The 12,260-nt window shown below is 44.3% G+C and overlaps 1 protein-coding gene across 1 annotated transcript in view; it reads left to right on the top strand.

The window, feature by feature from the left end:
* Window positions 1-47: 47 nt before the first annotated feature.
* ACADSB (acyl-CoA dehydrogenase short/branched chain) overlaps window positions 48-12,260 on the top strand; it is a 28,392-nt gene continuing 16,179 nt past the window's right edge. Inside the window, exons 1-2 of the mRNA XM_010953235.3 lie at window positions 48-182; window positions 11,964-12,123. Of these exons, the coding sequence (XP_010951537.2) occupies window positions 141-182; window positions 11,964-12,123 (202 nt within the window). The 5' untranslated portion in view covers window positions 48-140. The remainder of the gene's footprint in view (window positions 183-11,963; window positions 12,124-12,260) is intronic.

Raw genomic sequence — 12,260 nt, 5'->3', positions numbered from 1 at the left:
GGGGTGGAGGTGGAGTGGGCGGGGCTGTCATCTCGCCCCGCCCCACCCCGCCCCGTCGCTTCTCAGGCGTTGGCCTGCGGCCCAGAGGCTTCCAGTAACAAGAGCGCGGCGTCTGTGGCGACACCTGTTCTGGGGCGCTAATGGAGGGACCTGCGGTTCGGCTGCTGCGCTGCAGCGTGCTGGTGAGTGCGTTCGCGGAGGGCGTCCTGGGGGTGCCGGACGACCTTGGCCCCGGCGGAGGAGTCTTTTCCTAACGAGACCCGGGCGTCCGCTCCACGTCCTGGCAGGCGCTTACTTCCCTCCGTCGGATCGCTCTTAGACCCTTCACCGCGGACGGGCCACGATCCCGACCTGTCTACAGGTCTCTGGCCTAACCGGCCTTAGTTTCTGTATGGAGGCCTGGGAGTGGCGTGGCAGCTGGTGAGCAGGGAGCTGGGGGCTGGTCTAGAAGCTTTTTTGGTGGAGAAGTCAGTCACCTTCCGTGCAGAGCCACAGCTGCAAGATACCCTTTACAGGCCGTTGGGCCCTAGGAGCCACCGAGTCTCGAATCTGGAGGCATTTTGTAGCGAGAGATGTCACCTCTCCCATACTGTCTTTCCCCAATGATTACATTTCACCGCCCAGCCGCCCCTCCAAAAGATTGTTAAAACAGTCTTACTCTGCGCAGTGTTTCCCTGGCCTCCCTTTTGCGACCCTTCTCCAAAGTTAGGAAGGGACTTCGGAGTTGGTAGGACTTAGCCGCGGGAAAGAGGGTTTCCTCCGCGCCTTATCTCATGGCTGGGATTTGAGCATCTTGCGTGGACAGGCTCACCACGGCACAGGGGAACCCATTCCTATTCCACTTCCTAGAACTTGAACTGAAACCTGCTTGCCAGGAGTATCCAGAAGTTGTACTTAGTTTTGCTCTCCTTACCTACACAACCTGTTGATTCTTGGCCAGCTCTTGAGTCAGGTTTTCATTACATCGAACATTCACCCCTTGCTCTTTCTAGAACTCCACAGATTTGGATACACTCCCGTTTGTTGATACACTTTGTTGGGAACTTTCCCACTGCTGGCTGTTTACTTTTTATATTTCTTGACATTTGTCTTAAATGAGTTAAAGGTTCGCAGCTGCTTCAGTCTGATGCCCAGAGGCAGGGCTCTTTTTGTTTCATTAGAGATAATTAATGTTATTTGGTTGTTGTACAATCTTGGGGTATTAAGGGAATTTGTAAAATTATAATAGTGTATTAGCCCGAAGAAATAGATTTTTATGGTTATTGCTTAACACTATTTCATAATTGCTGTGTAAGGATTTAGCAAAGTTCACCGCATTTCACAATTTGAGTCTTTGCTTTTAGAGCCAGCATTTATTCACCACACACTGTGTGGCAGGTGTGATCCTTTTGCTCTACTGTACCATCTCCTTTAAGTCTCACAGCCATCGTAAAAAGTAGTTTAATCTTTCAGATGCAGAGGCTGATGCTGAAAAAGATGAAGTGACTTACTCCAAGTCACTCGCCTAGAAGGTGATAGAGCTGGTGTTCTAACTCTGGTCTGAGTCTAAAACGTAACCTTTATGCACTACTGCCTCCCCTTCCTCAGAGATCTCGCAGACCTATTTTGTTTGGATTTGTTGGTTTTATTATGGCTTTCCATCCTGCAAGTAATTTTTAGAGCTCTTTTACATAAGTTAGCAAATGAGATCCACAGAATGTTGCCTGTAGCATGGTGATTTAGAACGTGGGTTCTGTAGACGATTGCTCGGGTTTGATCCCAGGCTCTGACACTTCCTAGTCTTACACTCTTAGGCTGGTTACTTAACCACTTTGGGTCTCAGTTTCTTGATCTGTAAAATGGGGAGAATAAGAATATCTATACCACAGGGTTGTTGTGAGGATTAAATTAATTCGTATATCCGTGTGAGGCACTTAAAATAGTGCCCAGCATAGACTCAGCTGTCGTGAAGTTGTGCCTGAGGTATTGCCAACGCTAAATAAATAGCTTGGACAGATGCTCTTATATAGGAGGTGGGGTTTGAACTGAACGGCTTAGGTTGAGGTAAAGCAGCAGAGGGGTGTAGATTCCAGGCCGAAGAGATGTGTGAGCAAAGGTGTAGAGTTAGGAATATACGCTGCTTGTTTTAGGAATATTTATGCCAGGATAGCTGATGAGGTGAGTTTGCAGAGGCATGGAAGGAATACAATTGGCAAGACCTTAGGTCTTTGCTTTTTCCTGTAGCAGTGAGTGTAGCCCAAACAGAGTTGCCCACAGTCACGGATAAGAGCCCTTTTTGTTTACTAAATACAAGCATTTATAACACTTTCGTTACCAAGCCCCTTGCAGATTCTTGAACAGCAGTACTGTAGAAAGTGTCCACAAGACTCTTGAGCAAGCAAAGCTTTTTATTAAAAGAGATACCTTGTGCACAAGGGAGAAGGCGGGGTGGGGGGGGGAGTGCCAGCTCTCCAAGAAGAAGGGGTGAGTTGCTTTTATAACAAAAGGACCAAAGGGTTTGTCTCAGGATCACTGATCATTTCTAGAAATCATCAAACTTTGATCAGCAGGTGGCTCCATGGAGGCTCCTGGGAATAGGGAGTGTTTCTGTGAGGGAAAAGAAAGGTAGGAGAAGTTTTTGCAAGAAAGCACAGGAGCAGACAGGGTTAAATTTATAGTAGAGCTTCTAGTCTTGTGCAAATAAGTGGACCCCTTAGTGTAACAGAGGTAAAATGAATTATTTATTCCTGCGAACCTGTTTTTATCCTCCTGGACTCAGGCCCCAGCGCCTTACCATTCACCGTCCTTTTCCGAAAAGGCTGTGCTCTTATCTTCCTCTCTCATTATCACTCATCAGTACAGAAATGACAGCATTTCTTTGCAAATGCAAATTTATCTGTTTACCATCCTTCTTTCCCTCTGGTACCTGGAAGACCAGCTGTGAAGATCTTCTCTGGCAGCCTTAAGATTTTTTCTTCTTTCAGGATCCTTAAATACTAGCCCTTAAATCACACTGTCTTGATTACTTTTTTCCTAAGTGCTAGACCAGGGTTTCTCAATTTTGGCACTACTGACATTGGAGGCCAAATAATTCACAGCTGTGGGAGACTGTCTTGTGCATTGTAGGATGTTTGGCACCCCGATTTGTGACAACCAAGAGTTTCCCAGACATTGTCGAATGTCCCCTTGAGGCAAAATTGGCCCAGTTGAGTACCGCTGGTGTAGACCTGTACTGATGTGTGCTCCAGGAGGCTGGGAAAAGGTGCCTGTTCTCCTTACAACCTGGTAGAAAACGCTCTCTCAACCTATTTGCCACATCCAATTTGTTGACTGTAGAAACTGATCTTCAGGATTCCCCCAGGAGTCATTGAGATTCTGAGGTGCTGTTTGCCAAAGGGCTTTACAAGATAAATAGTCAGTAGCTTGCAGAAAGAACTCAAAAGCACAGATCCCACTTAGACCATTTCAGAAGTTCACCTGTGGGGTGACAAGGCCCTCAGCTAGGGTGATACCGCTGATGGTTAGAGAGGATGATGTACTAATAAAGGAAGATTTGAGAAGAGTTGGTAATTACCTTGAGGTGGAGGAATTACATGGACTCCACATTTTCATTTCCACTGACTGGGTCAGTGATGGGCAAAGATGGGAATGTCTGGAGGAAAAGCAGTTTAGGGGGGACAGAAGGAAAATTATTAATTTTGTTTTAGACTTTAGACTTTAAAAAGTGTCAGTAAAACTTACTACTGGAGAGTTTTGGAAGCCGGGCAGGAAGATGATCTGGAAACCAGCAGAAGAATAAGAACTAGAGATACAGGTGATCGCCAAAGCCACAAATGAGAATGGGACACCTGAGGGAGTGAAGGTACAAAAGAGTGCAAGTCTCAGCCTTTAGAGCACATTACAGAACATTCTGGGTGAATGCTGAGTGAAGGCAAAGCAACAGGAGAATAAGTGGAGGATATCACAGGAGACTTCATGACAAACATGCTTTATTCAGAATTGGGGCAAAAGAAGGGAAGCGATGTTTAAGTCCAGTCAGAAAAAAAGTACAAGCAGAGTTTGTGCCATGTAGAGTAAAGGGAACAACCCAAGGAAAGCAGAGGCACGTGTTTTTGAGAAGTGCAAGATACAGCCCAGTAAGCCTGGGCCAGTTTATGGAGATACTGGATTGTAAACTGATGGATGGTGTAGACTCAGTCCACCGTCCATTTAACAGTGGGGAACTGCATTATGTTCCAGTGCTCCCTTCACCTGGCCCCTGCAGGCATTGGAATACGCAAATCCTGGTCTGGAACTAGGTGTCCTGACTTCTATTTTAACTGTTCTTTCTGCTACCAATCTGATTTCCCTGAAAAGGGGGGTGAGTCAGAGAAATTCCCAGTACCTGGTGATGTGTTGGACCCAGGTAATTAGCACAATTGAAAAAGTAGTAAATTCATTAATAATCTCATCTTTTAAGATTTCTCTGGAAACAGAGGGAATTTAGTCTCTGGTTTTATTTTTTGTTTACTGATAGTTTGGGAAAGAACTTGCTGAGTTGGCCAACGTCATACAGAAGGCAAACAGGTCTTCTTTATTTGGTCCCCACCAAAGGGTGAGAAAACCTGCAACCCCACCAAGGGGTACAAAAAACCTGCGACCTGTGAACAGAGCACTCACTGGTAACTCTTGTTCAGGGGTGCAAAACCCGTGATCTGAAAAGGGAGTGCCGCCCGCCACTCCCTCCTATGGATGCAATGAGGCCATGTGCCCTGAGGGCAATCAGGGAGGGCCAGGCTGCAAATTTTTAAAGGGGAACTCCCGGAGTCCCCTAATTTGGGCCCCCTTTTGCAGTTCCAACATCCTGGAACCAGACCAACACCAGGTAGAGAGGTGGAATTGGGCTCAAAGAGCCATGGAGGGGAAGCTCACCCAATCAGATTGCCGGTTACTTGCCACGTGGTCTTAATTTGGATGTCTGAGTGGTCACCTTGGTGGATCTTCTCGAGTCCGAAGAGATAGAAGAGATAGAGCGATAGAGGAGAGAATGAGAAAAGATCAAGGGGAGAAAAGCCTTGGGCTCGGTGGGCTCTTTCATGGCTAGGGTGTGGTTAGCCTTGGGGCTGTCATGGCATCTGTGGGTGTGTTATTTGATCACAGTGTTACAACGAGCATATAATGAAGCTCAAGGTCTACTAGAAATTAAACCTCTTAATCCTCAAGGCCAACTGGGAGGTGAATCTTCCACCATTTTGGTTGCTGTCATTCCTTGAGTGGCGGTGCCCTGCCCCCTTCCCTCTTGTCTCAAATTGGCCCCACAAAGTTCTAATGTTGTGATATATAATGATGTTAAAAAACACAAAATTCAGCTGAGTAAATTTGAAGATCTAACTGGCTTTATTATCCATTGGGCAGTCTAGTAAACAGAAGGTCATTCCTAGGAGTTGGACAAAATGGAAAGTTTTTTAAAAGCAAGAGGGTTGGGCAAGGAAGTGATTAGGAGAAGAAAGGGCCGTTTGAGGCCAGGAGGTCTGGGAGGAGGAAGTTGTCACCAGTTTTTTTATCTGGCACTTTGCATCTTTGTTGGGTTGGGGTGGAGAGGGCCCACGTGTCAGATTATCCCTTTAGTGCTGACCAGAAAATGCCAAAACTGGTTGACTAAGATTCCAACAACAAGCCAGGAGGATCAGAACTGCAGTTAGGTCAGTATTTGTTCTAGATTTGGTGTCATGCACTTTAGCACAAGTGATGCCATTTTGGACCTGTGGTTTTTCTCTTCAGCAATAAATATATATTTTGGTCTTTCTCCACAGTTCCTGACTCACAGTTCCTAAAACTTTGGAATTTCCTAAGCAATAAGAGCAATGGGAGCATCTTCTGTTGTAATATTTGGTCTCTGGTCCTCAGTTTCTGAAATCACTTCAGAGCCATAAAGATTAAGTGGGTGTTTTGTCATTCACAGCAAGCCCCTTTCAACCACCCTGAGTTTCTGTTAATGTGGGGACTTTTGGAAGCACCTGAGAATGGGGCCTGGTTGCCAGGGGAATGAACCATGTGATTGGAGAGCTAGAACTTTGAGTCCCACCCCTCCCCCCAACCTCCTGGAGGGGAGGGGAGCTGGAGGTTGAATCTGGTCACTGGCCAGCAATTTAATCAATCCATGCCTATGTAATGAAGCCCCCAGAAAAATCTAAAAGGACAGAGTTCAGAGCTCCCCAGTTGGTGAACACATTGAGGTGCTGTGAGAGTGGTTTTCTTGGAAAGAACAAGGAAGCTTTGAGCCCTGTCCCCATATCTTGCCCTACACATCTCTTCACCTTGTTACCCAAAAAACTGAGTGTGCCTCTTGGTGAGTGTCAAGACAAAAAAAAACAACCTGGATCTGGAGAAGAAAAGATTTATTATTTGCTGTAAGTAAGGAGAACTCCAGGGATCTTTCCCAAAGTGATGTCTGCCCAGAAGCAAAATTGGGGAAGTTTTAAACTAAGGGTATGTGTATATTCAGGAAGGGGCTTGAGCAGAGGAGAATTCAGCATAGAATCGGGGCAGAAGTCCAAGCTTTAGTTGACTGGAGTCACGGGGGTCAGAAAAGGTCAGCAGCTTCCTCCACCTGGGTCGGGACCTTAGTTCCTGCAGAACAACTCAAAGATGTGGGTCAGATTGTTATGTACATCCCTTGAGGAGAATCTAGGACTGTGTTATCACCGAGCTGTGGTTTCTTGACTCCTTTTCCTTTGCTCCTGCACTCCCTCACTTCCGTTAAGATCATTAATTACTGAGACCTGTTCTAGGGTAAGCACTGTAGCCAGCCTTAGATCACAGAATGGCTTAGGTCAAAATGGCTTTTCTTATGTCAAGAAAGCCATGCCTGGTTCTTTCTCTCCAGGGTCCCCCATCTTGTCTGCTGACAGTCTGGCTGTTCCTGAGTAGTATCTGTCGACTGAAATAAAATCACACAACGTGAGAGTTGTGAGTTAAGTTTTATTTGGGGCAAAATGTGGACTATAGCCCAGGAGACAGCATTTCAGATAGCTCTGCATGACTGCTCCGAAGAGGTGGGGGCGGGTGAAATGTCAGTATTATATATGATTTTAGTCGAGGGGGCATGTGCAGTCAAGCACGCATTTAGGCAGACGCTTGCTGCTAGTCACAGGAGCAGATGTCATCGTTAATAATTTCAGTGCTTTTCTAGTGAAGAGTCGCAAAAATCTGGGCTCATAAAAAATCTGAAAATCTCTATGTGAAGACCTGACCTACCAGGTTTTCCAGAGCACGGAACGCCTAGTTCCTGATCTCTACCCTGAACTCCTTCAGGGCGTGTTGAAGTTCGGCAGCCGCAGCAGCTCATGACCTAATCCTTATAGAAGCAGATGGCAAGTGCCAATTTTTAGTTGGCATATCCTTTTGTAACAAAGCAATAATCCCCAAAGTAAAATGTCCTAAGTTCTGTGAGCTTCTCTACCAAATTAAATGAACCCAAGGAGAAGGTTCTGGGAACTTTTGATCTATAGCCAGTGGGTCTGAAGCACAGGTGACAACCTGGGCTTGCCGTTGGTATGAGGGGGTCTGGTGTGTAGGCAGTCTTGTGAAGCTGAGTCCTTAACCAGTCGGGTCTGGAGCTGTCTCCAGGTAGATAGTGTCAGAATTGAGTTGGACTGTAGGACGCCCAGGTGGTGCTGGAAAGTTGCTTGTTGGTGTGGGGAAGATCCTCCCTTGTTGGACTTGGCCACAGAATCATTACCAGTGAATCACCCAGCCACACTGAGAAGCTGCGTGGGGAAGGAAGAACTTTCAGAAACAGTGTTTTGACTGAGCGCCGTAAGGCTAAAGGCAGGATTGGACACAAGCACTGTGCTCTGATGGATCTGAGTCTCACAGAGGTATGTATATGTGTACTAAGTTTCAAAAAGTAAGTTCACCTTAGACGGTGAGTCATAGCCAGGCTTCTCATTGTCAGAAGTTACCAATAAGAAAAGTCAGCTAGAATGAGCCCTGTGAACTCTGGTGCTGGAATGGAGTCAAACCATGAAAAAACAAACCACATTCACAGACCCACACAATGGGAAGAGCCAGCGGGGCACACGTGGTGGGAACCAATGCAAATCAGGATGTGGGATGAAGCCCTCGTGTTCTGTCAGAACGTGTCCTCTAGAAAAGCCTGGGTAGGTTTTTGCAGTTTAGTACAACTTCTCTCCTGTGTCTTCCTTTTTACCTTTCATACATAGGTTTTTTTTTCCTTTTTTTTGTTTTCGTTTTTTGTTGTTGTTTTGGTTTTTCCCCCCTTTTCTATTTATTTATTTATTCATTCATTCATACATATGAAAGCTTCTCGATTTGAAGCACTTTAAGAATGTTTGGAGCAACATTAGCTGGAACAGAACAGAGAAGGGTTATGATGAATATAACGGCTAGGCTTGATGAGTTTGGCAGAAGATTCACCAGAACGCTCAGTAGTCAGGCATGCTGAACCTTTTTTTGTGCCGTGGGTGAAAAGTAGACAGCAATCTAGACAAGTTTATAGACCTTTTCTCAAGTTTTAAAATGTGTAAGGTAAAATGTATAGGACTACAAAGGAAATCAGTTACCATAAAAGTTATAAAAATATTTTAAATTGTGCTATAGGAATATGTGCTTCTGAAGTAAGACTTGGCAGGAGCTGGAATAGTGGCTGTAATTTGGAAGTAGCGATGAGCACCAGCACTATTTCAGCTGTCGTTTGATGATTGCTGTGATTTCTTTCAACACCGCTGTCACTTGTTCCCTACATGCATAACTGGAGGGAATGCCATGTTTCAGTCAGAGGCCAGTGAAATAAAAATATATTTCCCCCTCATCCAGATTCATGAACTTTTGCTGTTTTATCCACAAGGGTCTGCAGACCCCAGGTTTGATCGTCAGTACTTCTAAGTGCAACAGAACTCTGGGCAGTTGAGTAAGAAACAGATCAGACTCAAACTTCGAAAAGTATTTGGCAAGGCATAAATAACCATTATTCCATTCAAGTAGCAATTGCTGCTCTATACAAAAAAATGTGATGATGTGGTGCAATGGGTTATAACTGTGGAAAATCATTTTGATGGAGTGGGCACCAAAGCTGCAGAGGCTGAGGTCAACACTGAAGGGCAGGGGACAGTTGAAAATCATTGAAACCTTGGTCTGGGTGGTTAAAGGCAAGGCAAGGAAACATTTCCTTTATTAAAAACTGTCATGTTAAAGGGAAATTATTTTTCTGCCAAAAAGAATAGGTGCTGTCTTTCAATGCTTTGGTTAAAAGTGGATTCCATTCACTTAGCATAGATAGCCACTGTGTTTTACGATGAGCATCTTCCCTAGGCTCACCCCACGCTTGTGTTCCACGTCGTACTGTGTAAAGGACATCTGCCTGTTATCTTGTGTCTAAAGTAACTGCTGTGTGTTGAACAGTCATACACTTTGTCAGTAGTGATACTGAGACTAAGGAGGTCACAGTTGTGTCAGCAGGGGAAAATGGGTATTGTAAGACCCACTGGCTTCTTAAGTTTCTCAGTGGTGGGCGTTCTGCTAAAGATAAACTTCGGTACAAAGGTGTTACATCGACTAAGAGACACAAAGCATTCTGCAGTGGGTTTAGTGAAGTAAATCTCCCCTAGAAGTAAGAAATGTGGGCAGTGTATTGCAGCTTTTGAAATGTAATAGACAAGTTTTGTGAGCTTTTGTGGAGATTGGTTAACCCGCTCTTTCATTCATTCAAATTATCTATCTACCTACCTACCTACCTACCTACCTGTTTATCTATCTACCTATATAAAGGGCCTCATCCAAGACTCCATCACCAGCCAGGGAGGAAAATCACACCCACACTTCTCTTCCTTCTCCAGAACTCCATTCCTCTTCCCATTCTTTCTTTGTTCTTGCTGCTCCGGATCACTCTCTCCCCTGTGGTTTCTTAGCTACACCTGCCGCCCCCAGCCCCTTCACGCTTGGGTTTCTTACCCCTCTGCTCTTTGTCCTTCTTTTTAATTCTTGCTGTCTGTCTCATCAGGAAGAAGACAGTACTTCGTGTCTCCCCTTCCTCCTTTCCAGTCTAAAGTTTTCACGTCCCAGCTGTCTTTTAATGAGAAAAAAGTGTTCCATGCAAATTTGCGCTGAACTGTCTCCTAATTCTCAAAACAAAATCAACTAGAAAAAATGAGATAATACACGTTTTCTTCTGACTGGCCAGTGTTTCTTTTTCTCAGGTGAATCAGGAGCAGAATACATCTACTCTTAGGCACAAAACTGCAAAGATTGACTGATACATAGGAGAGATTAACGGTGGTTTCAAACGTGGTGACTCTTGTTTCTTTTTTCCTCTTTTTATCCATAAACTTTTCTGTGTACTCTCAGGACTATTGAGAAAATGTACTGCAGTGTATTACTCCATTTGCTTTTTAATCCTGCAAAACTTGGCTTTGTTTCTTGCCTGTTCCATGACTTAGGCCTTGTATATATACCATCAGCTTCTCAGGAGCTGAACTTTGTCCCTGCACATGCTCTCAGGCATTTGGCAGATGCTCAGTATATTCTGTTAATTTTTTGGGGGTAAAAGGAAAGCACTAATTTCTTGAACAAGTTTATTGAGGTATAATTTACATACCAATACAGTTCATTCTTTTTGAGACTATAATACAGTGGTTTTCAGTAAATTTGCAGAGAGGTGCAACCACCACCACCGTCGTTTTGGAACATTTCCATCACCCCAAAAAGATCCTGGTACCCTTTTGCAGTCACTCCTCACTCTCACTCTCAGCGCCTGCAGCCACTGCTGTGCTTTCTGTCTCTGTGGACTTGTCTGTACTGGAAATTTCGAATAAACAGTTTCATACAATATATGGTCTTTTGTGGCCAACTTCTTTCACTTAGCAGTTTTTTTTTTTTTGGTTTTGGTTTATGTTCAGGAAAAGACTTAATTCTTCATTTGTTTCCCTTGTACTAGAATTCTACAAAATAAAATTGGTAACAAGCTTTTGAAATTGGGTGATTTCTCTTTTCAACAAAATTGTAGCAAATCCATTGCTGATTTGAATTGTCAAGTTGAGGATTTGGGACACTCCAATAAGGAGACACACTAATGACAAGAATAGTTAGCTTTGCAATTTAACTACGTTACAGCTGCAACTGCTTCTGTTACAATCACTACTACCGTATTCTTAGGGGTCAGAGTAGTGATAGTCATTACCCTTTATTGAGCTCTTACTCTGTGGTGGGCACTGGCTGAACCCTTTATGTGAATTGCTTGATTAAGCCTTAGAAAACTCCAAAAGGTTATTATTCACATTTTACAGGGAAGGAAACTAAGTCTGAGAGATTTTACCTGAGAGGTTAAAAACCACTTGCCCAAGATCACATAGTCAATAGATACCAGATGCTAGGGTTTGAAACTAACTAGTTCTTTCGGACTCTTTTCTTAACCCGTGTGCTGCCCTGTCTCTTACTAATGAGAAGCTGAAAAAAACAAAAGCACAGCTGCTTGCAGCCACTCCGGGCAGGCAGGGCGCTCTGCAGCCTGCCCCACGGCAGAACGCCCCTCACGGTGGTCAGTCAGCCCTGTTGTTGTCAGGTTTCCCTATCCAAGAAAGCGGAGAAATGGGACATTTTAAGAACGAGTTCCACCTAGAAAGTTTGTACTTCCTTGAAGGTAAAAGTAAATTATCTGAGAAATTTGTTTAGAACAGCTCATTGCCGGATACAGGAGATAGATATTAACAAGCCAGCTTGTTTTGGTTTTTGTTTTTAATGGAGGTATTGGGGGTTGAACCCAGTGCATGCTAAGCATTGCTCTACCACTGAGCTATACCCTCCCTGCAACAAGTCAATTTGTATTTTTGATCACAAGATAGTGAATTTTAAAATGTGCCGCTTTAATCTCTTGTTTTGGTGAAAGAAGTTATAAGAATGGGTTATAGTTATTCCCAAGGAGTCTGATGTTTCAGTACTTTACTTACCTTATGTGTATGTGTTCCCTATTCACTGGGGACTGTTCACAGCTAAGAAGAAACTTCCCAACTTGCCTGTCTTCTTGGAAAAATCCTCCTCGTGTCCTAAAATCTTCCCAGTCAGAAGCTCTACTCAGAACGACAAACAATAAACTGTCCTACACTCCCCTGCAAACATTTACAGATGAGGAGATAATGATCAAGGACACAGGTGGGTAATCTTCTCAGTTTCGCCTTATCAGTCCTCTGGTCATGACTTAGGTCATATGAAATCCCATGCCGTGTGACACGAGTGGTGGCTGTGTTCATCGAAGTTTGTGAATGGAATTTTTGACATTAATTTTAAAA

The sequence above is a fragment of the Camelus bactrianus genome, chromosome 11, assembly GCF_048773025.1.
Source record: "Camelus bactrianus isolate YW-2024 breed Bactrian camel chromosome 11, ASM4877302v1, whole genome shotgun sequence".
Lineage (NCBI taxonomy): Eukaryota > Metazoa > Chordata > Mammalia > Artiodactyla > Camelidae > Camelus > Camelus bactrianus.
Note: the sequence above shows the minus strand (reverse complement) of the source record. Positions and strands in the feature narration are given on the sequence as shown.